Source organism: Dryobates pubescens, chromosome 11 (assembly GCF_014839835.1).
Source record: "Dryobates pubescens isolate bDryPub1 chromosome 11, bDryPub1.pri, whole genome shotgun sequence".
Classification (NCBI taxonomy): domain Eukaryota; kingdom Metazoa; phylum Chordata; class Aves; order Piciformes; family Picidae; genus Dryobates; species Dryobates pubescens.
This window is the reverse complement of record NC_071622.1, coordinates 1,877,482-1,899,863: the sequence shown is the minus strand read 5'-3', so window position 1 is coordinate 1,899,863 and position 22,382 is coordinate 1,877,482. Positions and strand designations below refer to the sequence as shown.

Sequence of the window (22,382 nt, the reverse complement as noted above, 5' to 3'; positions counted from 1 at the left end):
TGGCCCCAGAGCTCCAGCTGTGGTCTCAGCAGAGTGGAGCAGAGGGGCAGAATCCCCTCCCTGGCCCTGCTGGCCACACTTCTCTTGCTGCAGCCCAGGCTCTGCTTGGCTCTCTGGGCTGCAAGTGCTCCCTGCTGGCTCCTGTTGAGCTTCTCCTCCCCCAGCACCCCCAGGTCCTTTTCCTCAGGGCTATGCTGTGAGGCTTATCATGGTTGTCTCCTTAACAAGAGGTAAAAGAACCCCAGAGCAGGAGGAAGGAGACAAGAGAATCACAGAATTGCTTTGGTTGGAAAACACCTTTAAGATCATCCAGTCCAACCAATCTCTAACTCTTCCAAGGCTCCTGCTAAACCATGTCCCTCAGCACCACATCTCTGCCTCTTTGAAACACCTCCTTGAGAATCCAGTGGCTGAGAACCCTCTCAGGGAAGAAGTTTCTAGCAGATGCTAGAAACTTTGTGTATGGAGATCTGTCCTGACTCTAGTGTGGGTTTCATGCCTCTTGTTTATCTTTAAACCAAAGCTTTGGATTGCAAATAATCATCTTCTGTGTAAGCTGTTGTTGGTGTCCTTCTTCCTAAGGTCCTTTGCATCCTGGAATCTGTTAATATACAGAGTGTTTGGGAAAGGAAATGGACTTCCCTGCTCAAATCTGCCCAGAGGACAAGGAGATGGCAGGAGAGAGTTGCCAAGGCCTGTCCCAGGCTGCCCAGGGCTGTGGTGGAATCTGTATCCTGGAGGAGTTTCAAAGCCATGTAGATGTGGTGCTGAGGGACATGGTTTGATAGTGACCTGGCAGTGCTGGGTTCAGGGTTGGACTTGGTCTTGAAGGTAACCTTCCAGCCAAAACAGCTCTCTGATATTTGTTGTGAATCAAGCTCCAAAGTGTGGGACACTTCTCTTGATGTCCCCAGAGCTTCCACAGAGAATGCTGAACCCTCCTGGGGGCTGCTGCCTGCCACCCAGGCAGGGCTTTATGCGTCTTGATGGGCTTGCTGCTGCTGCCTGCTCACCACAAAAGCTGGCCAGATGGAGAAACCTACAGGCTCTGACTCCCTGGTTTGTTGTTAGGCCACCTTGTGCTTCACTGAGTGGTTTGGTCTCTCCTAACAACCTGGGGTCAAGAAATGAGGCCACTTTCCCCTGCAGCTTTCTTCAGTCAAGAGGAGTGATGTCCATCTTGCCTCAAGCTTTCCACTGCTACTGGAAGCTGTAGCAAAGCTGTTGGACAGAGGGACAGTGCGAAATTGGACAACAGAGCTCTGTGCAGCAATATCTGTGCTTCAGAACTCCTCTTTCTGTTGTTGTTGTTGCTCCTTTAGATGAGATATTGAAAAGACAACATCCCATAACTTGTGTGAGTTGCTTCTAAAACACCAGGGATGCATTAAGAACTTGGCCAGCAAGTTGAGGGATGTTCTTTTCCTGCTCTGCTCTGGTGAGACCACATCTGGAGACCTGAGTGCAGTTTGGGGCTCCCCAGGTCAAGAGAGACAGGGAACTACTGGAGAGAGTCCAGGGGAGGCTATAAGGGTGGTGAAGGGCCTGGAGAATCTCTGTGAGGGGGAAAAGCTGAGAGCCCTGGGGCTGTTGAGCCTGCAAGAGCAGCCCCAGAGGGGAGCTGAGCAATGCTCAGCAAGAGATAAAGGACTTGAGGGGGGCAAGAGGATGGGGCCAGGCTCTGCTCAGTGGTGCCAGGGGCAGTGGGCACAAACTGGTACCCAGGAGGTTCCACCTGAACAGGAGGAGAAAGTTGTTTGTTGTGAGGGTGCTGGAGGCCTGGAGCAGGCTGCCCAGAGAGGTTGTGGAGTCTCCTTGTGTGGAGAGCTTCCAAAGCCAGCTGGGCATTGTGCTGCTGGGCAAGCTGCTGTGGCTGCCCTGCTTTAGCAGGGGGATCCTCTGGATGATCTCCAGAGGTCCCTTCCAGCCCCAGCATGCTGTGATTCTGTGGAGCCTTGTCCCAAGTCACAGATGATCTCAGTTCCAGTGAGCCAGCTGAAGGCAGGAGAAGCTCCCTGTGGTGAACACCCAGTGCAGGAGCAGGCACACCGATAGTGAAGTGCTGCAGCCCTGGGGCCGAGGCCCAGCTCTGCCCTTCAGAGCTTTAACTGCTGGGGAAAGTGGAGGTGTTCACTGGGCACTTGAGTCTGCTGGGACCAGGGGGATGGATTTAAGAAGGTCCAGGTTCAATGCTCCCCTGCCTGGGTTTAGGATTGCAAAAGCCAGGGTTGTTTTGACTGGAGCAAACTGAACTCTTAGTGCTGTGCCTCACCCGGGCAGATAATGAGTCATGTGTGTGAATGGCTGAGCAGCTATCAACAATCCCACCCCATTATCTACATGTCTGCTTTGGCTCCTCAGCACTCAGCTTCCAGCACTGCATTTTTCTTTCCTGGGGTTTCATTACCTTTTTCATTTGGGGGTGGGGGAAGGCTGAGCTCTTCAGATTGCCTCCTCTCACAAGATTCCTGAGCTAGGTGGATGCAGCCTGCTCTAGGGCTGCAGGACAAAGCCCATTTTCATCTTGCCTGATTTGCTTTCATCCCTGGCCTCTCCAGAAGGTGGTCAGAGCTGTGCTGAATAGGTCAGTGCTGCTCTGTGGACATGAATGCCAATAAACTCCTCTCTATAGACACATTCCTTCAGAGCTGCAGCCTTGGCAGAAGCTCCAGGAGCTGATGGAGGACAAAAGAAAAGCAAGCAGACACGAAAGGTCATCTCTATTTAGTTCAGGTCTGCTCAATTCCTCTGTTTGAGGAGCTGTAACTGTAGCTGAATGGGCAAATGTGGTGGGAATTGAGAGTTCCCAGGCAGAAGTGGCCATGCTGGGGGCCTGGGGAGCAGGCAGGGAGGCTGTGAATCCTCCAGAGTGCTGGGGCTTTGTTTCTCTGGCATTGCATCCCTTCCAAACTACAGTTAGGAGAGATTCAGAGATTCATAGAATGGTTTGGGTTGGAAGGGACCTCTGAGATCACCTAGTTCCAACTTCTCTGCCATGGGCAGGGATAGCTTCCACTAGACCAGATTGCTCAAGGCCTCATCCAGCCTGGACTTGAACACCTCCAGGGAGGGGGCATCCACAACCTTCCCAGGCAACCTCTTCCCATGTCTCAGCACCCTCCCATCAGGGAAACTCTGCTGTGTAGTTTACAGGGAGAGGATGGTCCTCTTGATATTCCTCCTGGTCTCTTCTGGCAAGAAGAAGGTGATGGGATAAGAGGGAACTGCCTCAAGCTCTCTGCAGCTCACATAGTAGGGGCTGGAAGGGACCTCTGGAGGTTGAATCCAATCCCCCTGCCAAGGCAGATTCATCTAGAGAAAGTCACACAGGAACACTTCCAAGCAAGCTGAATGTCTCCAGAGATGGAGACTCCACCGCTCTGGGCCTTGAAAGGAGGCTGGAGCCGGGATGAGAGGAAGCAGCCTCAAGTTGCCCCAGGGGAGGTTTAGGTTGGGCAGGAGGAATAACTTCTTCCTGACTCAGGCTGCCCAGGGCAGTGGTGGAGTCCCCATCCCTGGAGGGGTTGGAGGGCAGCAGAGATGTGGCCTTGAGGGACATGGTTTGGGGGTGACCTGGCAGTGCTGGGGTAACAGTTGGACACAGCTCAAAGCTGTGTTTTCTTCATCCTAAATGGTTCTGAGATTCCTTGATTGATCCTAGCTATACCCATGCTTGCTGTTGAACATGACCTAAGCACTTGGAGGCAGCAGTTGTGCTGCCTCTCTGCAGGCAATGAGCATTACACAGGAAGCCTTCTCCTGAGTGAATAACGCTGATGGCCTTTGAAGTCCGGTTACAACTCTCTGATAGCCTGGGAAAGCCTTTGAAGGCCCCAAGGTGCCCATCTGCCCCAGGCCAGGCAGGGGAAGGGCCCCAGGAGCTGCTCCCTGCCATTCACATGCAGATGGCATTCCTTCCATATCTGAGCGCTGGCGGCTGGGAGGTGGTTTGTGATCTGCAGCCTGGGGGGTTGCAGCCTGGCCTCCTGGGAGGCAAAGCTGCTGGAGAGCATCAGGGCAGGCTGCTAGCGCAGAGCTCTTTGCAGGGATGTATTATCTGGGCTGGGTGAGGCAGGAAATGGGTTTCATCGGAGTGGCAAATGGACAAAGGAGAGCTTGGCAGGAGCTCAGCCTGTCTGTGGCACTCTGCAAACCGGAGCCTGCCTTGGGCTTTCTGCTTTTCAAGGCAGATTTTGAGTCTCTCTTCCATGCTGCTTCTGCTCTCTACATGTGTTTGTAGATTCATGGGTGGGGGCAGGGACACCTTCCACTAGACCAGGTTGCTCAAGGCCTCATCCAGCCTGGCCTCAGCACCACACCTATGCTGCACTGAAACCCCTCCAGGGATGGGGACTCCACCACTGCCCTGGGCAGCCTGGACCAGGCCTTGACAGCTATTTTGGGGAAGAAGTTGTTCCTCCTGTCCAACCTAAGCCTCCCCTGGTGCATCTTGAGGCTGTCTTCTCTTGCCCTATCAAACTGAGAGGGTATTTTGTACTCCCCTGGAGAGGCCATGGTGAGCAGCCAGCTCAAAGCCACAACGCTGAGGAGCAAACAGGCAGCTCCACACGAATGCACACACATCTCTCCAGCTACTGTGTGGTTCTAGGAAGCTTAGACATTCCTCCAAAGCCCAGAAATTCCTCCAGACCACAGCTGACCCTTCTCCTGGCTGAAGTGCTTGGTTGGGGACCTTCAAATCCCAGCAGCTCACTTCCCACCACAGTGTGTTAAGCTGGTTGGTTTGAGTTTGGCAGAGATCTGGGCTGCCCATCTGTGCCACCAAATATCACCTTCCAACCAGCTGTGCTCTGAAGTGGGCAGGACTCCCATGGCCCTTCCAAACACGGGGCAGAAGCCAATGCTGTCATTAGAGGAGGCACATGGACAGCCTGCTCCTGGCTTGCTCTCCACATCCAGAGCAGAAGAGTTGGATGTAGAATGCAGCTTGGATCAGGAATCTCCCAAACTGGGCTCTTCTGGCTTGGGCAGCTTCATTTTTATGGTCTGAAGCAGGAAAGATCAAGAAACCTCTAGTACAGGAAATTATCATGGAGCTGGCAACAGGGCTTTCCATCTGTGACAGCTTGTCTGGTAACTGCTGCTGCAAGGAAGGGTGGAACTGCTGTCCTGGGCTTTTAGAGGACTATGGTTTTGAGAAAGCTTGGACTCAAAGGGTTGGAAAGAAAGCCCTTCCCTAATGGGAATAAGTTCTCCTCCCCTGCTCTTCTTTCTCTGCCCTGGTGAGGCCACATCTGGAGACCTGGGTCCAGTTCTAGGCTCCCCAGGTCAAGAGAGACAGGGAACTACTGGAGAGAATCCAGTAAAGGGCTACCAAAATGCTAAGGGGCCTGGAGCTTCTCTGTGAGGAGGAAAGGCTGAGAGCCCTGGGGCTGTGGAGCCTGCAGAAGAGCAGCCCCAGAGGGGAGCTGAGCAATGCTCAGCAACAGATAAAGGACCTGTGGGGGGCAACAGGATGGGGCCAGACACTTCTCAGTGGTGCCCAGGGACAGCACAAGGGACAGTGGGCACCAACTGGAACCCAGGAGGTTCCATGTGAACAGGAGGAGAAACTTGCTTGGTGTGAGGGTGCTGGAGGCCTGGAGCAGGCTGCCCAGAGAGGTTGTGGAGTCTCCTTGTGTGCAGAGCTTCCAAAGGCAGCTGTACTCCTGGGCAAGCTGCTGTGGGTGCCCTGCTCTAGGAGTTGTCTTGGATTGGGTGATCTCCAGAGGTCCCTTCCCAGCCCCACCATGCTGGGAGTCTAGTCTGCAGTGGGGGTTTGGGGGGGCTTTTTGGGGGATGAATTTGGTGGTTCACATGTAGACCCACACTGCAGGTAGAAGCTGCTTTCATGGGAAGTGGGGACTGCTAATAAAAAAATGGTAATTTCAAGACTGCCTTAGTGGTTGCTCAATGAACTTGGTAGCATCAGCTTCAGGGAAGAGAGAGGTGAAGAAGAGAACTTCCATGCTGCAGTTGCTCCATGACCATACTAAGGCTTTATGATGTCACCACAGAATTGTCAGGGCTGGAAGGGACCTCAAGGCTCAGCCAGTCCCAGCCCCCTGCCATGGCCAGGGACACCTCACACCACAGCAGGTTGCTCACAGCCACCTCCAGCCTGGCTGCAAACACCTCCAGGCAGGAGGCTGCCACCACCTCCCTGGGCAACCTGTGCCAGGCTCTCACCACCCTCCTGGGGAACAACTTCTTCCTCACATCCAATCTCAATCTCCCCATTTCTAGTTTTGCTCCATCCCCCCCAGTCCTATCCCTCCCTGACACCCTCAAAAGTCCCTCCCCAGCTTTCTTGTAGCTCCCTGCAGATCCTGGAAGGCCACAATGAGGTCTCCTGGGAGCCTTCTCCTCTCCAGCCTGCACAACCCCAACTCCCTCAGTCTGTGCTCACGGCAGAGCAGCTCCAGCCCTCTAATCAGCCCTCTGATGGTTGGACTCGATGATCTGAAAGATCCTTTCCAAGTGAGCCGGTTCTGTGATTCTCCAGTTGGGAAAAGCCCGGCCTGTCTGGTGATAAATTAGCTTGTTTGTTCCTCCCCTGCTGCTGGCCGGTGTAATGAAGCAGAAGAGCATTGTGTGTGCTCGTTGGGTAGTGATGGCTCTGCGCAGAAGGGGGTAATTGAGTAGAAAAGCAGAATGCTCCTGGTGCCTGGGAGAAGTTAACACCCAGCCAGGTCGGGGGGATTGAAGCTCTAATCAATGTGGACACAATGCAATTGAGAGGTTCCAAAGGGCTTGTTTATGGTGCCCAGAGCAGGGGTCAGTAGTTAATTGGCAATGCTGTGGGTGCTGGAACATGTCCAGGGAAGGGCAAGAAAGCTGGGGAGGGGTCTGGAGCACAGCCCTGGGAGGAGAGGCTGAGGGAGCTGGGGTTGCTTAGCCTGCAGAAGAGGAGGCTCAGGGGAGACCTTCTTGCTCTCTCCAACTCCCCAAAGGGAGGCTGTAGCCAGGTGGGGGTTGGTCTCCTCTCCCAGGCAAGCAGCACCAGAACAAGAGGACACAGTCTCAAGCTGTGCCAGGGGAGGTTTAGGCTGGGTGTTAGGAAGAAATTCTTCCCAGCAAGAGAGATTGGCCATTGGGATGTGCTGCCCAGGGAGGTGGTGGAGTCCCCATCCCCGGAGGTGTTTTAGAAGAAGCTGAGTGAGGCACTCACTGCCATGGCTTAGTTGATAAGATGGTGTTGGGTGATAGGTTGGGCTCATAGAATGGAGTTCATCAGGTTGGAAAAGACCTTTGAGATCATCAAGTCCAACCTGACCTCTCTTGCAGGAGAGAGGTTGTTCCTCATGTCCAACCTAAACCTCTCCTGGCACAACTGTAGGCCATTTAGTGTTGTTCTGTCACCTGATAGAGGAGATGGGATGTCTCAAGGGCCAGGATAGCTGAAACAAAAGAAAACCTGCTGATTGCTGTGGTAGATGTTAGTGTTGCTGGCTTAACACCCATCACAGAATGCCAGCATGGTTGGGGCTGGAAGAGACCTCTGGAGATCATCCACTCCAACCCCCCTGCTAAAGCAGGGCACCCACAGCAGCTTGCCCAGCAGCACAGTGGCCAGGGGGGGTTGGAAGCTCTTCAGAGAAGGAGACTTGTCACTGATGCTGTGGAGCATGGTGCAGTGCTGAGTTAAGTTGGCCTCAAGGATCTTACAGGTGTTGTCCAAGCAAAACTGTTACGTGATTTTAACCTGAGAGAGAGCTGAGCTGCTTTGAAAGTCCATCACAAGTCCTCTTTGGGAGGTGGTGACCACTCTGCTGAAGGCACCTGGCTCTCTAGGGGGCTTGCTGGCTAAAAGCACTGCAAGGAGCCTCAATTCCTTGGCAAGAAATAGGAGGCACTGCTGTGACCCCTGCAATTTAGGATGCCCCTGGGCCTTTTGCAGTGAGCCCAGCACCTCCAAAGCCTCTGCTGAAGATGCAGTGGGTAGTTTCCTCGCTCCCCAACAGCATATGGGCCAGCTGGTGCCTGCAGACCTTGAAGACAAATGTGTTTATAGCCAGTGCCAGGGGGGTTGGAGCTTGCTGATCTCCAAGGTCCCTTCCAACCCATTTTTTTATGCAGACAAGCTTCAAAGAGTGTTTACTTTCTTCCCTCCCAAAACTAGCATGGAAGCCACAACAGAAGGGTTCCTCAGACTGTTGGTTTTATCTTCATGTCTGCTCTTGCCTGGCTTTTGCAGATGGTCTTGTCAAGGTTGGTGCTGTGAGAGCTAAGGAGAGCTCTGGTGGTGACCACCACCTCCTGCCTGCTTCCCAGGGGTGCAGGCATGCTGACTCCTTGGGAGATGGTGGCTGTTGCTCAGGAAGGGTTTGCTGTGAATCATCCTGGCTGGTTAACTTGTCTGGGGGAAGTTCTTTCTCTTAAGTATGGAGGTTGGAAATGGCCAACAACAGCTCCAGCAGGCTTGTGCTATTGGGCATCCAGCACTGCAGGAGTGGAAGCACTTGGGGTGAGGGCTCTCTGTCTGATGCCTGCTCACAAAGTCCCAGCATGGTGGGGTTGGATGGGACCTTAAACATTGGCTAGTTCCAACCCCCCTGCTCAAGCAGGGCAGCCACAGCAGCTTGCCCAGCAGCACAATGCCCAGCTGGCTTTGGAAGCTCTCCACACAAGGAGACTCCACAACCTCTCTGGGCAGCCTGCTCCAGGCCTCCAGCACCCTCACAACAAACAACTTTCTCCTCCTCTTCAGGTGGAACCTCCTGGGTTCCAGTTTGTGCCCATTGCCCCTTGTGCTGTCCCTGGGCACCACTGAGCAGAGTCTGGCCCCATCCTGTTGTCCCCCCCAAGTCCTTTATCTCTTGCTGAGCATTGCTCAGCTCCCCTCTGGGGCTGCTCTTCTGCAGGCTCTCAGCCCCAGGGCTCTCAGCCTTTCCTCCTCACAGAGAAGCTCCAGGCCCTTCATCATCTTCATAGCCTCCACTGGAATTTCTCCAGTAGTTCTCTGTCTCTCTTGACCTGGGGAGCCCAGAACTGGACCTTGTACTCCAGATGAGGCCTTGTTAGGGCAGGAAAACCTCCCTTGACCTGCTGTTCACACTCTTCACCCACCTGCTCATGGTCCCTGGAGCTCCTGAGCTTTCAGGTCTGCCTCCTGGAGAATCCCACTCCAAGCAGCTTCTGCAGCTCCTTCAGATGAATGCCCTGCTGTTTGGTCACCCTCCAAACAGTGACTGCAGCAGTGCAGTGCTGCTCCCCACCATGAGCTGGCTGGCCTGGGGCTTATCCCCTGTTTTATGCCCAAATGGCTCTTTAATGTACTGGAACATGTTGCCCAGGGATGTGTTAGAGGCCCTATCCTTGGAGACGTTCAAGATCAGACTTGATGTGGCTCTGGGCTGCCTGATCTAGTTGGAGGAGTCACTGCTGACTGCAGTGGGGTTGGACAAGATGACCTTTGAGGGTCCCTTCCACCCCAATGCAACCTGTGAATCTGTGGAAGAGGGCAGACTGGGACTGGAGATTAGGAGGAAATTCTTTCCAGTGAGGGTGGTGAGACACTGGCACAGGCTGCCCAGGGAGGCTGTGGATGCCCCCTCCCTGGAGGTGTCCATGGTCATGTTGGATGAGGCTGTAAGCAAACTGACCTGGTGGAAGGTGTCCTTGCCCATGGCAGGGGAGGCTGGACTTAGATGAGCTTTAAGGTCTCTTCCAACCCAAACCACTTGATGATGATGATGCTTGCCAGGCTGCCACCTCTCCCTTCATGCCTCAGGCATCCCCCAGCCCGGAGGCAGGGGGGCTGAAGGCAGCCTGCTTGGCAGCGCTTCTCGCCGGCGCTCCCCGGGTGCTGGCTTTGTTTTGCATAGCACTTTGTAATGCTGTGAGCTGCCTTGGCTGCAGTTTCCCCGGGCTCTGGAGTTGTTGGGTTGCTTTTTTCCCTTTCCACATGGTTCAGCACACACTAGAATGTGATGGGATGGGAGCCAGGGAAGTAATGGAAGCCAAGTGACAGCACTTGTTTGGTGCGAGGCTCCCGATGAGGAATGCATCGCAGTTGTCTCTTGCTCCTCAAAGATGGAACTTTGGCAGGGGAAGGTGGGGGGGAGGGGGGAGTGTTTGAAGTGGGGGTGCCAAGGATTTAAAATCATAATCAGTTGGTGATGAAAACATGGATTTGTGGCTGTAATGAGTTGCATCAAAGCACAAAACACTTGTCTAGAAGTAACAGTGTCTCTTAAGTCAGGAATGCTTGCTTGGAGATCGTCTGACAGAGCTGAGATGCTTGGAGAGCTTGGCCTGAAGGTTCTGCTTCTTTCACAGCAATGCTCCAGCTGCATAGCCTCTTACAGCTGCAGCTCCAGGCTGGATGGTGAGGCAGGAGAAAGGAGACTCAGACTGTTCTGTGTGCTTGCAGAATCAAATAGAATCCTGTGGTGGGCTTGGAAGGGACCTCTGGAGATCATCCAGTCCAACCCCCCTGCTAAAGCAGGGGCACCCACACAGCAGCTTGCCCTGGATCACAATGGCCAGGGGGGTTGGAAACTCTCCAGAGGAGACTCCACAGCCTCTCTGGGCAGCCTGCTCCAGGCCTCCAGCACCCTCACACCAAACAAGTTTCTCCTGTTCAGATGGAACCTCCTGGGTTCCAGTTTGTGCCCCTTGCCCTGTCACTGGGCACCACTGAGGGGAGTCTGCCCCCATTGCCTTGCCCCCCACAGGTCCTTTATCTCTTGCTGAGCATTGCTCAGCTCCCCTCTGGGGCTGCTCTTCTGCAGGCTCCACAGCCCCAGGGCTCTCAGCCTTTCCTCCTCACAGAGCTGCTCCAGGCCCTTCATCATTCTCATAGCCTCCCCTGGCCTCTGCCCAGTAGTTTCCTGTCTCTCTTGAACAGGGGAGCCCAAAGTGGGACCAGTATTACAGATGTGGTCTCAGTGGGCAAAGCAGAGGGGGAGGAGGAGAACCTCCCTTGACCTTCTGCCCACACTGCTCGTCATGCACCGCAGGAGACCCTTGGCCTTCCTGGCTACCAGCAGACCATTGTTCTGTAATCCTGGACTTGCAGCTAGATTATTTTGTGTGTGTGTGTGTGTGTGTGTGGAATGCTTGTTTTTCATTTGCATTGTTTCTTCCTTGTTCTTTTTGGTGCTGCTCTACTTGAGGAGCTTTCAGTGGGTCTCAGTTTGGGTTGCGTCGAGGCTGCCGCTCTGGGATGCTTTTTGGTCTTGGCTGGGGGTTGCCAGCAAGAGCAGGAAGGAATCTGGGAATCTTCCTGCTGAAGCAAATCCCTTTCAGCCCACCCCTCCTGCTGGCGTCACTGCTGCCTTTGGAGCTGGAAGACACCGAGCTGCTGTCAAAAAAACCGGCTGAAAAAATGCAGTTCCTAAACAACTGCTTTTGAATCACTTCCTCCCGGGCCCTGCCTTTGAGTCATCTCTGCCCTGCCTGCAGGAAGGAGCCTGGATGTCATCCCTCTGTGACGAGGTGGCACAGTAGGGAAGATGCTCCACGGGGTTCCTGGCTGGCAGCCCAAAAAGCAGGAGAGCTGCTGTTGTGGTGCTTCACCCAGCTGAGGAGGGCAGCCAGGGCTGAATCATCTGGGTGCAGCGTGTGTGCCTGGGGAGCCCAGAGCTCAGCTCGGCCCTCTGGGGGTGTTGCTCGGCTGGGGATTGTTTTTCTCCTTGAAATACCTGGAGGTTTGTAGATAAGGGATGAGTGCCTGCTGCTGGAGTTGTTTTGGTGGGTTGTGAGCTCTCCTGGAAGTCTTGGAGCAGCTGTGAGAATGAGGGTGGTGAAGATGCAGGAACAGCCTTCTGCCAGAGCCCGCAGGCTGGCCTGCTGGCTTCTCATTCTATATGGCCAGAGAATCCCAGCATGGTGGGGCTGGAAGTGACCTCTGGAGTACATCCAGTCCACCCCCCCCTGCTAAAGCAGTTGTACCCACAGCAGCTTGCCCAGGATCACAATGCCCAGTGGGGTTGGAAGCTCTCCAGACAGGGAAACTCCACAACCTCTCTGGGCAGCCTGCTCCAGGGCTCCAGCACCCTCACAACAAAGAGATTTCTTCTCCTGTCCTGATGAAACCTCCTGGGTTCTACTTTGTGTTCCTTGTCCTGATGCTGAGCACCACTGGAAAGAAACAGGGCACAAGAGGATGGGGTCAGAACCACTGGCAAGAGTCTGGCCCCATCCTCTTGCCCCCCACAGCTCCTTTAGCTCTTGCTGGGCACTGACCAGATGCCCTCTGGGGCTGCTCTTCTGCAGGCTCAACAGCCCCAGGGCTCTCAGCCTTTCCTCCTCACAGGGATGCTCCAGGCCCCTCAGCATCTTGGTAGGCACTTTGGTGTCTTTCCTCTGTTGACTCTGCCCTTGACCTGTCCATTATTCTTCATTCTTGGAGATCTATTACTTTATCTGCTCCTTCTGGTTTGATTTGGAGCTTCATAGAGTGGTGGGGGCTGGAAGGGACCTTGAAGATCAGGAGCATTTCAATGCTCAGCATTTGTGGTAGAGCTTTTTTAGGCTTTCCAAGCCTTCTTGTCATTTTTAAAAGGGTTGGAAGGTTTTGAGGGGTTCCACAAATGTAATTTAACACATTTGTATTGACATTAAGTTATTTGAATTAGAGGGCAGACAGACAAAGGAAACTCTCCAGCAGCTTCTGTGGTGGGTTGAAATTTCCCCCCAGCATTCCAAAGGAGTTCTCCTGCTCCATCTGCTTCCCCAAACTTGTGAAGCTGGAAGGAATTCATCCCAGCATGTCCAGTTGCACCCCAGGACAGAAGATCAGAGAGCTCTGATTTAATGGCAGTGAAATGTTGGCTATTAAAATGTTTTCAGCTGGTCAGCCCCCACCTTCATTCTGTGCCAAAGTGGAAACAGGTCCATAAGGGACAGGGAATTCTTAAGCTGCTGGTTGCTGGACTTTGTGACCCATGCAGGATTCTTGGGTGGTGCTGGGAGATGAGGAACCGGAGCAGCTCCATCTCTGCTCCTCTCCATTTTCCGGCTCTGTGATGCGTTCAAAGAGCATTAAAATATTCATTTCCCCCCTGAAGCTGGAAGCAGGGCAGAGCTGCTCTTGGGAGAACCTTTTGCATGACAGAACTGTGCTGGGAATTCACTCGAGTTCTTAAAAGCCTTCAGGCTGAAGGTGGATTCATTTCTTCCTTGGTTTCCCCTCTCTTTGTGCTGCAGGCTTGGAGTGTTTCCTCAGCAGCATAAACCCTGAGCAGTGTCCTCCTCCCTGGTTGTCTGATTTGGGGTGCTGCATGTTGCCCAGACATTGGAACAGGTTGCCCAGGGAGGTCATGGATGCTCCCTTCCTGGAGGTGCTCAAAAGCTTGGATGAAGCCTTGAGCCACCTGGGCTAGTGGAAGGTGTCCCTGCCCAGGGCAGGGGATTGGAACTGGGGGATCTGTAAGAACCCTTCCAACCCAAACCATTCTGTGCATACCAAGCCTTACAGTTTGCTGTACTGAAGGGGCACTGCAGAGTTTAGGGAGAGCTTCAGAGCCAAGATCTCAGCTTCTCTCTATAGATCTCAACTTCCTTACAGCCAAGATCTCAACATCTATTCTATATCCCAGGATTTCCACCCCCCTCCCTGCCCTGGCAATGAGGAATAAGATAAATAATAAGAGGAGGAGACTCCACAACCTCTCTGGACATCCAGCACCCTCACAACAAACAAGTTTCTCCTCCTGTTTAGATGGAACCTCCTGGGTTCCAGTTTGTGCCCATTGCCCCTTGTCCTGTCCCTGGGCACCACTGAGCAGAGTCTGGCCCCAGCCTCTTGCTCCCCACAGGTCCTTTATCTCTTGCTGAGCATTGCTTAGCTCCCCTCTGGGGCTGCTCTTCTGCAGGCTCAACAGCCCCAGGGCTCTCAGCCTTTGCTCCTCACAGAGCTGCTCCCAGGCCCCTCAGCATCTTTGCAGCCTGCCCAGACCCTCTGCAGTAGTTCTCTGTCTCTCTTGAGCTGGGGAGCCCTTTAGTGCACCTGGTACCCCAGCTTTGACCTGTTTAGGGCAGAGTAGAGTGGGAGGAGAAACTCTCTTGATCTGCTGGCCACACTCTTCTTCATGCACCCCAGGAGACCACTGGCAACAGGATCAGGCTGACTTAAAGCAGAAGGAAGAAATTCCTTCCTGCTGAAGCTTTCCCTGCAGTCAGCAGCAGTTAGCTCTGGCGGAGCTTCCCGGGGGCGAGCGGCTCACCCCCTGGGGTTTTGGCAAGGCTGGGATGGCTCCCGCAGCGAGCCTGCAGGCAGCAGGTACTGGTGCTGGCCCAGGGCTGGCTTAGAGGTGAAGTGCTGCAGCTTTTTGCCTTTACCAAGAATTCTTAAAAAAGAGCTGTGTGGTTGAGCAGGGAGAGGAGCCCTTCCTGCCCCAGCAGGCCTCCAGCTGTGCGTGGGGCACCGCGCCGCGGGGCGCCCTGCCCTGCAGCGCCGCGAGGTTTAGGATGCCAGCTCCGAGAGTCAGAGAGCACTTTGCCTTGGGAGGGACCTCAGAGATCATCTCATTCCTTCCCCTCTGCCATCCCAGTAGAGTAGGTCCCTCGTGGCCCTATCCAACCCGGCCTTGAAGACCTCTGTGGAGGGAGCACAGCCTCCCTGGGCAGCCTGTGCCAGGGTCTCACCTCCCTCACTGGAAAGAATTTCTTCCTAATCTCCATTCTCAGTCTCCCCTCTTCCAGCTCAAAGCCACTGCCCCTTGTCCTGTCACTACAAGTTCTTGTATAAAGTCCCTCCCCAGCTCTCCTGCAGCCCTCTCCAGGTACTGGGTCCATCTGGGGTTTTGATGCAGGCACCAGCTTTCCTTGTGGGTTTGCTCCAGTGAGGGGGTATGAAGGGAAGTCATCCTCAGTAACATTCAGTGTGATTTTGAAGTCACTGAGTGATCTAAGACTGATCCTCCAAACTCCATCTGCTTCAGCTAATCATGGTTTAGTCCTACTAGATTATAAATCTTGCAGATGGAATCACAGAATTATTTGGGTTGGAAGAGATCTCCAACACTGAGTCCAGCTCCAACCCAACACCACCATGGCCATTAAACCATGTCCCAGACACATTGCTTGAGTACCTCCAGGGATGGTGACTCTACCACCTCCCTGGGCAGCCTTAATTCATAGAATCAATAAGGTTGGAAGAGACCTGAGAGATCATCAAGTCCAAGCTGTCACCCAAGACCTCATGACTAACTAAACCATGGCACCAAGTGCCACATCCAGTCCCCTCTTGAACACCTCTAGGGGTGGGGACTCCACCACCTCCCTGGGCAGCACATCCCAATGGCCAATCTTTCTTGCTGGGAAGAATTTCTTCCTAACACCCAGCCTAAACCTCCCCTGGCACAGCTTGAGACTGTGTCCTCTTGTTCTGGTGCTGCTTGCCTGGGGGAAGAGACCAACCCCCACCTGGCTCCAACCTCCCTTCAGGGAGTTGCAGAGAGCAAGAAGGTCTCCCCTGAGCCTCCTCTTCTGCAGGCTAAGCAACCCCAGCTCCCTCAGCCTCTCCTCCCAGGGCTGTGCTCCAGACCCCTCCCCAGCTTTCTTGCCCTTCTCTGGACACCTTCAGGAGTCTCAATGTCCTTCTTAAATTGAGGAGCCCAGAACTGGACACAGGGCTCAAGGTGTGGCCTGAGCAGTGCTGTGCACAGGGCAGGATGACTTCCTTGCTCTTAACTGCAATACCAAGGGAGCTGTGAGGGAGAATCATCTGATCAGCTTAAGTTGCCTTCAAGTAGTTGAGTGGGGAGCTGCACATTGTGGTGGGGAAACATCCTCTAGGAGGTACCTAAAGGTGCTAAGAGTGTGCTTTTCTTCCCCTGCCAGCTCCCAGCCCCACGACAGCAGTTCCTTACACGTCGGCCAAGTGCATCGACATGAGGAGAAACCACCACAAGACCAAGTGGCTGATGCCCTGGGGGGACAACCCCTGTGAGAAGCTCAAGGACTTTGATGAGGCAGTGAGCAGGCAGATCGAGGCCAACGACATCGTCTTCTCTGTCCACGTTCCCCTGCCCCACAAGGAGATGAGCCCCTGGTTCCAGTTCATGCTTTTCATCATGCAGCTGGACATCGCCTTCAAGATGGACAACGACCTCAGTAAGTCCCCTCCCTGGGTGGCTGGTGACTCAGGGGTGACTTCCCAGTGTGTTCCTCCTAAGATTGTTCTTCTGCCAGACTGGCCTGGTTTGAGGCCAGGCAGATCCTCTCTTGCCCCTGAAAGGGGCAGAAGAATCACACACACACAGTGTGCCCAGGTGGCCAAGAAGGCTAAGGGCATCCTGGCCTGCAGCAGGAGCAGTGTGGCCAGCAGGAGCAGGGAGGTCATTGTGCCCTGTGCTCAGCACTGCTTAGGCCACACCTGGAGTCCTGTGTCCAGTTCTGGGCCCCTCAGTTTAAGAAGGGCAGTTTGTCCTGTGCCTTCATGGGCAGAACACCTCAGGGAAGGTGGGAGGATGTTCTGAGCAGGGGACATCAGCCCTTCTCTCTGAGCTGATCTGCAGCATGAACTTCTATGGGACAAGAAATCATTCACTGGCACCCATCCCTTGCTGGAGCCTGGCACCTGGAGGCTGCTTGCTCCCCAGCTGCTGTGGACTTCAGGAGCCCCCAGAGCTGGGCTCTTGGACTTCCTGCTGCAGTTTCACCTTGTGGAAAAGTAAACCTGAAACTGCTTAATGGTGAGGTCCCCAGTGGTGAGCCTCAGGGCTCAGTGCTGGGGCCAGTTCTCCTTAATGTCCTTACCAAGGATTTGGGTGAGGGGATTGAGGCACCCTCAGTCAGCTTGCAGATGATGCTAAACTGGGAGCCAGTGCTGACCTGCTGGAGGGTGGGGAGGCTTCTACAGAGGGACCTGACCAGGCTGGATCAGTGGGCTGAGACCAATGGGATGAGGTTCAACAAGGCCAAGCACTGGTGGGTCAAGCACTTGGGTCACAACAACCCCATGGAGGCTCCAGGCTTGGGGCAGAGTGGCTGGAGACTGCCTGGTGGAACCTGGGGGTGCTGGTTGGCAGCAGCTGAAGATGAGCCAGGGTGTGCCCAGGTGGCCAAGAAGGCCAGTGGCATCCTGGCCTGGATCAGCACCTCAAATCCTGGGTTCAGTCTTGGGCTCCTCACTCCAAAAAGGGCATTGAGGTGCTGGAGCAGGTCCAGAGAAGGGCAGCAAAGCCCTGGAGAACAGGGCTGGTGAGGAGCAGCTGAGGGAGCTGGGGAGGAATGGAGGCTGAGGAGAGACCTGCTGGCTCTCTACAGCTGCCTGCCAGGAGGCTGGAGTGAAGTGGGGGTTGGTCTCATCTCCCAGCAGACAAGTGACAGGACAAGAGGCAATGGCCTCAACTTGCCCCAGAGGAGGAACAATTTCTTTCCCAAGGGGGTTGTCAAGGCCTGGCCCAGGCTGCCCAGGGCAGTGGTGCAGCCCCCACCCCTGGAGGGGTTTCAAAGCTGTGGAGATGTGGTGCTGAGGGCCCTGGTTTAGCGGTGCCCTGGCAGTGCTGGGCTGGTTGGACTCCCTGGTCTTAAAGGCTTCTTCCCACCAAAGCAATTCTGTGATTCTATGACTTGGCATCTGGGAATACAGAGTCCCTGAGGAGTATGAAGTGAGAGCTGCATGGTGATGGACATGAGATGAGGTCATGATCCTGTAGCAGTGTGGAGGGACCAGTCTCATTTTGCAGTCTAAAAGGCTCCTTTTTTCTCCTGCTTCTTTCCAGAAATGTTAATGAGTGAGAGCAGCTTCTGGTTTCTTTGTAGCTGCAAAGCTGTTGGTGTGCAGTTGTGTGGCTGCAGGCTCCAAATTCATCCAGTTTTGGTTTCTTTGGTAGATTCTGGAATTTCAGAGAGTTGATGAAGCATGGCAGTGCAGCCACAGTAACTCCTGTGTCTCTTCTTGCTTGTGTGAGCCTCTTCCCAGCCACGCCGGCTCAGCCTGCAGCTGGCACACAGCCCTCTTCTGAAACAACTCCTCTATTTTTAGACTATTGTCATGCCAGTGAAGATGTCCTCTGCTGATACTGTCCTCAGAAGCGACTCATGGAGATGATCCTGGGCATTGAATGCCTGGTAGGAAAGCCCCAACGTGGGAGAGCCCACTGGTGGGGCTTGGGGCACGACCTGCCCCAGGGAGTCCCTCGTTGTCATGGCTCTGATCTCATGGCCCTGTGAGGGGACAGTTGTTGAGTTCAAAGCTGAGAGCTGCAGCAGGAGGGTCTCTGCCTAGGTCATCCTTGGATTCCTGCCTACTTCTCTGGAGAGCTTCCACCACCCCCCCCGGCCACTGTGCTCCTGGGCAAGCTGCCGTGGGTGTCCCTGCTTTAGCAGGGGGGTTGGAGTGAGTGACCTCCAGAGGTCCCTTCCACCCCCACCAGGCTGTGGCTCTGGGATTGCATGGACAACAGCAAGCAACCAGGGTCCCAGAGCAGGTGCCATGAGAGCTGGGGCTGGCTGGAAGCAGAGCAGGTGTTACTGGCACAGTGACACCCAGGAGCTAAGTGCCCTCCAGAATCTGACACCTTGCAGGGAGGTTCAGTTCTCCCTTCTCTGGAGAGCTTCCAACACCCCCTGGCCACTGTGCTCCTGGGCAAGCTGCTGTGGGTGCCCTGCTTTAGCAGGGGGCTTGGACTGGATGAGCTCCAGAGGTCCCTTCCAGCCCCCACCACGCTGGGGTTCTGTGAGCACACACCCAGGGAAGGAAGCCTCTCTTTTCTCTGCAGGGTTTCTAATCTAATCCTGTGACTGTGGTGAGCTTGGCACTGGGTGCTCAAGCTGCCAGTGCCACAGGGGGGTTACCAGGCTCCAGATTTTCTAGGCATCATCTACAAGATCTTTGGAGGCAAAGTTAATCTGCAGAATGCCTTGAGGAGGTGCTCTGCCATGGTCCTTGTGGGAGGAAGCTTCCTGGCATGGGGCAGCTTCATCTCTTGGTGCTGCATAGGGCACAAAAAATACCTACTTACTTATTTCTACCTTCTGTTGTTGGGAAATTCTGGAGAATATTGATGTGTGGAGGGACCAAAGAGCTCTCTCCTCAAACATCTGAGAGGCTGAGGCCAGGTTTGTTTTTTCCACCTTCCTTGCATGAATAATTCTGCCTCAGCCTTGAATAATTCCAAGCCTCTGCTTGCTCTCATCACTTCCAGAAGTGAAAACTGGTTCGACTGTCAGGCTCCTGCCTCCTGCTCCCTCCTCCCATCTGCTTTTTGATGTCAAATAACATTGTTGTTCTACTAACAGCACCTTGCTTTGATCTTGAAGCCAAGCCTGGTGGAACATCAGCTGCTGCTTCTCTCCTCCTTCCCTTCGTGCACATCTGCCTGCCCAGGCACGTTGCCTGTCCTGAGCACTTGGAGGACTTCAGGAGTATTGATGCTAGGCAGGAAGAGGACACAGAGCCCCAGCGCTGTCTGTCCACCACCTGACATTGGGGTGTGAACAGCATAAGTCAGCAATCTTCCTAAAATGACAGAATCCCAGCAGAGTGGAGTTGGAAAGGGACCTCTGGAGGTCACCCAGTCCAACCCCCTGCTAAAGCAGGGCACCCCCAGCAGCTTGCCCAGCAGCACAATGACCAGCTGGCTTTGGAAGCTCTGCACACAAGGAGACTCCACAGCCTCTCTGGGCAGCCTGCTCCAGGCCTCCAGCACCCTCACAACAAACAACTTTCTCCTCCTCTTCAGGTGGAACCTCCTGGGTGCCACTTTGTGCCCCTTGCCCCTTGTGCTGTCCCTGGGCACCACTGAGCAGAGTCTGGCTGCAGCCCCTTGCCCCCCACAGCTCCTTTAGCTCTTGCTGAGCATTGCTCAGCTCCCCTCTGGGGCTGCTCTTCTGCAGGCTCAACAGCCCCAGGGCTCTCAGCCTTTCCTCCTCAGAGCTGCTCCAGGCCCTTCAGTATGTTTGGAGCCTCCCCTGTACTCTCTGCAGTAGTTCCCTGCCTTTTGCACTGGGGAGCCCAGAACTGGACCCAGTGCCCCAGCTGCAGCCTCACCAGGTGTGGTAGCTTTAGTCTATGCAGACTATTCTCTCATGACAGCTTTGAAAGGGTCTCTGTACCCAGCTCTGTTCTAATGGGAGCTGGCACCTCCCTGCAGAGGGTGATGGGCATTGAGGGGCACTCTAACCCCTTGCTCTGCAGAAGCACTGAATGATTTCTCTTCTGGCTTCTGCATTTCATACTCCATGGCAGCAGCAACATTTGCCTTGCAAAGATGAAATACCAAAAGCTGTTGTTGTTGGCTCTCATCCCAAGCATTCCAGTTGGTTTTATGGCTTCTGAAATGAAGTCTCCACTTCTCTTTAGCTGGGCCAAGCTTTTCCCTTCTGTCCCCATTGATCTGTTTTGCTGGTCTTCTAAATAGCAGCTCCCAGAGGGCAAATCCGTGTTCAGTGGAAACCTCACTGATGGATTGCTGCAGAGAGGAGCTCTGGGTGTCTGTCTGGATGGTGGAGACCATGTGTGGAGAGGGGAAAAAACCACAACAGCTCAGAAAAATCCAGAATCACAGAATCAATAAGGTTGGAAAGGACCTCGGAGGTCATCAAGGCCAACCTCTCACCCAGCACCTCCTGACAACTCAACCATGGCTCCAAGTGCCACATCCAGTCCCCTCTTGAACACCTCCAGGGATGGGGACTCCACCACCTCCCTGGGCAGCACATTCCAGTGGCCAATTACTCCTTCTGGGAAGAACTTTCTCCTCACCTCCAGCCTAAACCTCCCCTGGCACAGCTTGAGACTGTGTCCTCTTGTTCTGGTGCTGCTTGCCTGGGGGAAGAGACCAACCCCCACCTGGCTACAACCTCCCTTCAGGTAGCTGTAGAGAGCAAGAAGGTCTCCCCTGAGCCTCCTCTTCTGCAGGCTAAGCAACCCCAGCTCCCTCAGCCTCTCCTCCCAGGGCTGTGCTCCAGACCCCTCCCCAGCTTTCTTGCCCTTCTCTGGACACCTTCAGGAGTCTCAATGTCCTTCTTAAATTGAGGGTCCCACAAGTGGACCTTGATGGATCCACATCAGATGCATAAAGGAGCCACCTCCAAGCACTGTATAAGTAGCATAGTCCAAACCACAGCTGCCATGCCCACCCTTGCCCCCCTTTGGATGTGTGTGCCCCACCACATCTGCCCAACACAAACACAGCTGAAGCAGGTCCAACAGTGCTTGAAAGCCTGCTGCTTCTTGGAGACATGAAGCAGTCTCCCTGCAGAATTATGAAGACCAGCTAGTTATTTGCTCATGTGGAGCTGAACTTCAAAGCTCATCAAGTCTTGCAATGTCTGTGGGTGAGCTGCTTGCTGGCAGCTCTGCTTCATACAGAGGTGAGAAGCTCTGGGTGTTGACACCATGTACACCTGGCACATCCTCACAGGACAGAGGACCTGTGGTGTCTGCTGCTGCAGTGACACAGCCCTGGTGGCTAGTTGTGATGATACAACACTGGGTGGAGTGGCTGACACCTCACCATGCTGCCATTCAGCCAGATTTGGCCAGGCTGAGAGTTGAGCAGAGGAGAACTTCAGGGAGTTCAACCAGGGCAAGTGTAGGGTCCTGCACCTGGGCAGGAACCTGCAGCAGTACAGGTGAGGGGGGACCTGCTGGAAAGCAGCTCCATGGAGGTGGACCTGGGTGTGCTGGTGGACAGGCTCACCACAAGAAAGCAGTGTGCCCTTGGGGTCATGAAGGCCAGGGGCATCCTGGAGTGCAGAAGGAGGAGTGTGGCCAAGGGAGGTTCTCCTTCCCCTCTACTCTGCCCTGGTGAGGCCACATCTGGAGTACTGGCTCCATTTCTGGGCTCCCCAGGTCAAAAGAGACAGGGAGCTACTGGAGAGATTGCAGGGGGGGCTACCAAGATGCTGAGGGGCCTGGAGTAGCTCTGTGAGGAGGAAAGGCTGAGAGCCCTGGGGCTGAGAGCCTGCAGAAGAGCAGCCCCAGAGGGGAGCTGAGCAATGCTCAGCAAGAGCTGAAGTGTGAGGGGCAAGAACTCAGGAGGTTCCACGTGAACAGAAGGAGAAAGTTGTTTGTTGTGAGGGTGCTGGAGGCCTGGAGCAGGCTGCCCAGAGAGGTTGTGGAGTCTCCTTGTGTGGAGAGCTTCCAAAGCCAGCTGGGCATTGTGCTGCTGGGCAAGCTGCTGTGGCTGCCCTGCTTTAGTAAGGAGGTTGGACTGGATGATCCTCACATAGACCTTTCCAACCCCTACCATGCTGGGATTCTGTGAGTGTGTCAGCTGAGATCTGGGGAGACATTGCTGAGCTCAGGAGGGTGAGTGGTGTGCAAGGAGATCATGGTGCTCCAGCACTGCCACAACAAAGTGATTCTGTAACCATCTCTTCCATTGTTTCTCTATGTAGTTGGTCCTGTAGGCATCTTCCAATGCCCTTCTAGCAGCTGCAGCTCTCAGAGGTTGATGATCTATAAGCAGAGGCCAGGT

The 22,382-nt window shown here is 54.3% G+C and overlaps 1 protein-coding gene across 1 annotated transcript in view; it reads left to right on the top strand.

The window, feature by feature from the left end:
* WLS (Wnt ligand secretion mediator) overlaps nucleotides 1–22,382 on the top strand; it is a 40,354-nt gene that overhangs the window by 5,158 nt on the left and 12,814 nt on the right. Inside the window, exon 2 of the mRNA XM_054165008.1 lies at nucleotides 15,793–16,065. Within this exon, the coding sequence (XP_054020983.1) occupies nucleotides 15,793–16,065 (273 nt within the window). The remainder of the gene's footprint in view (nucleotides 1–15,792; nucleotides 16,066–22,382) is intronic.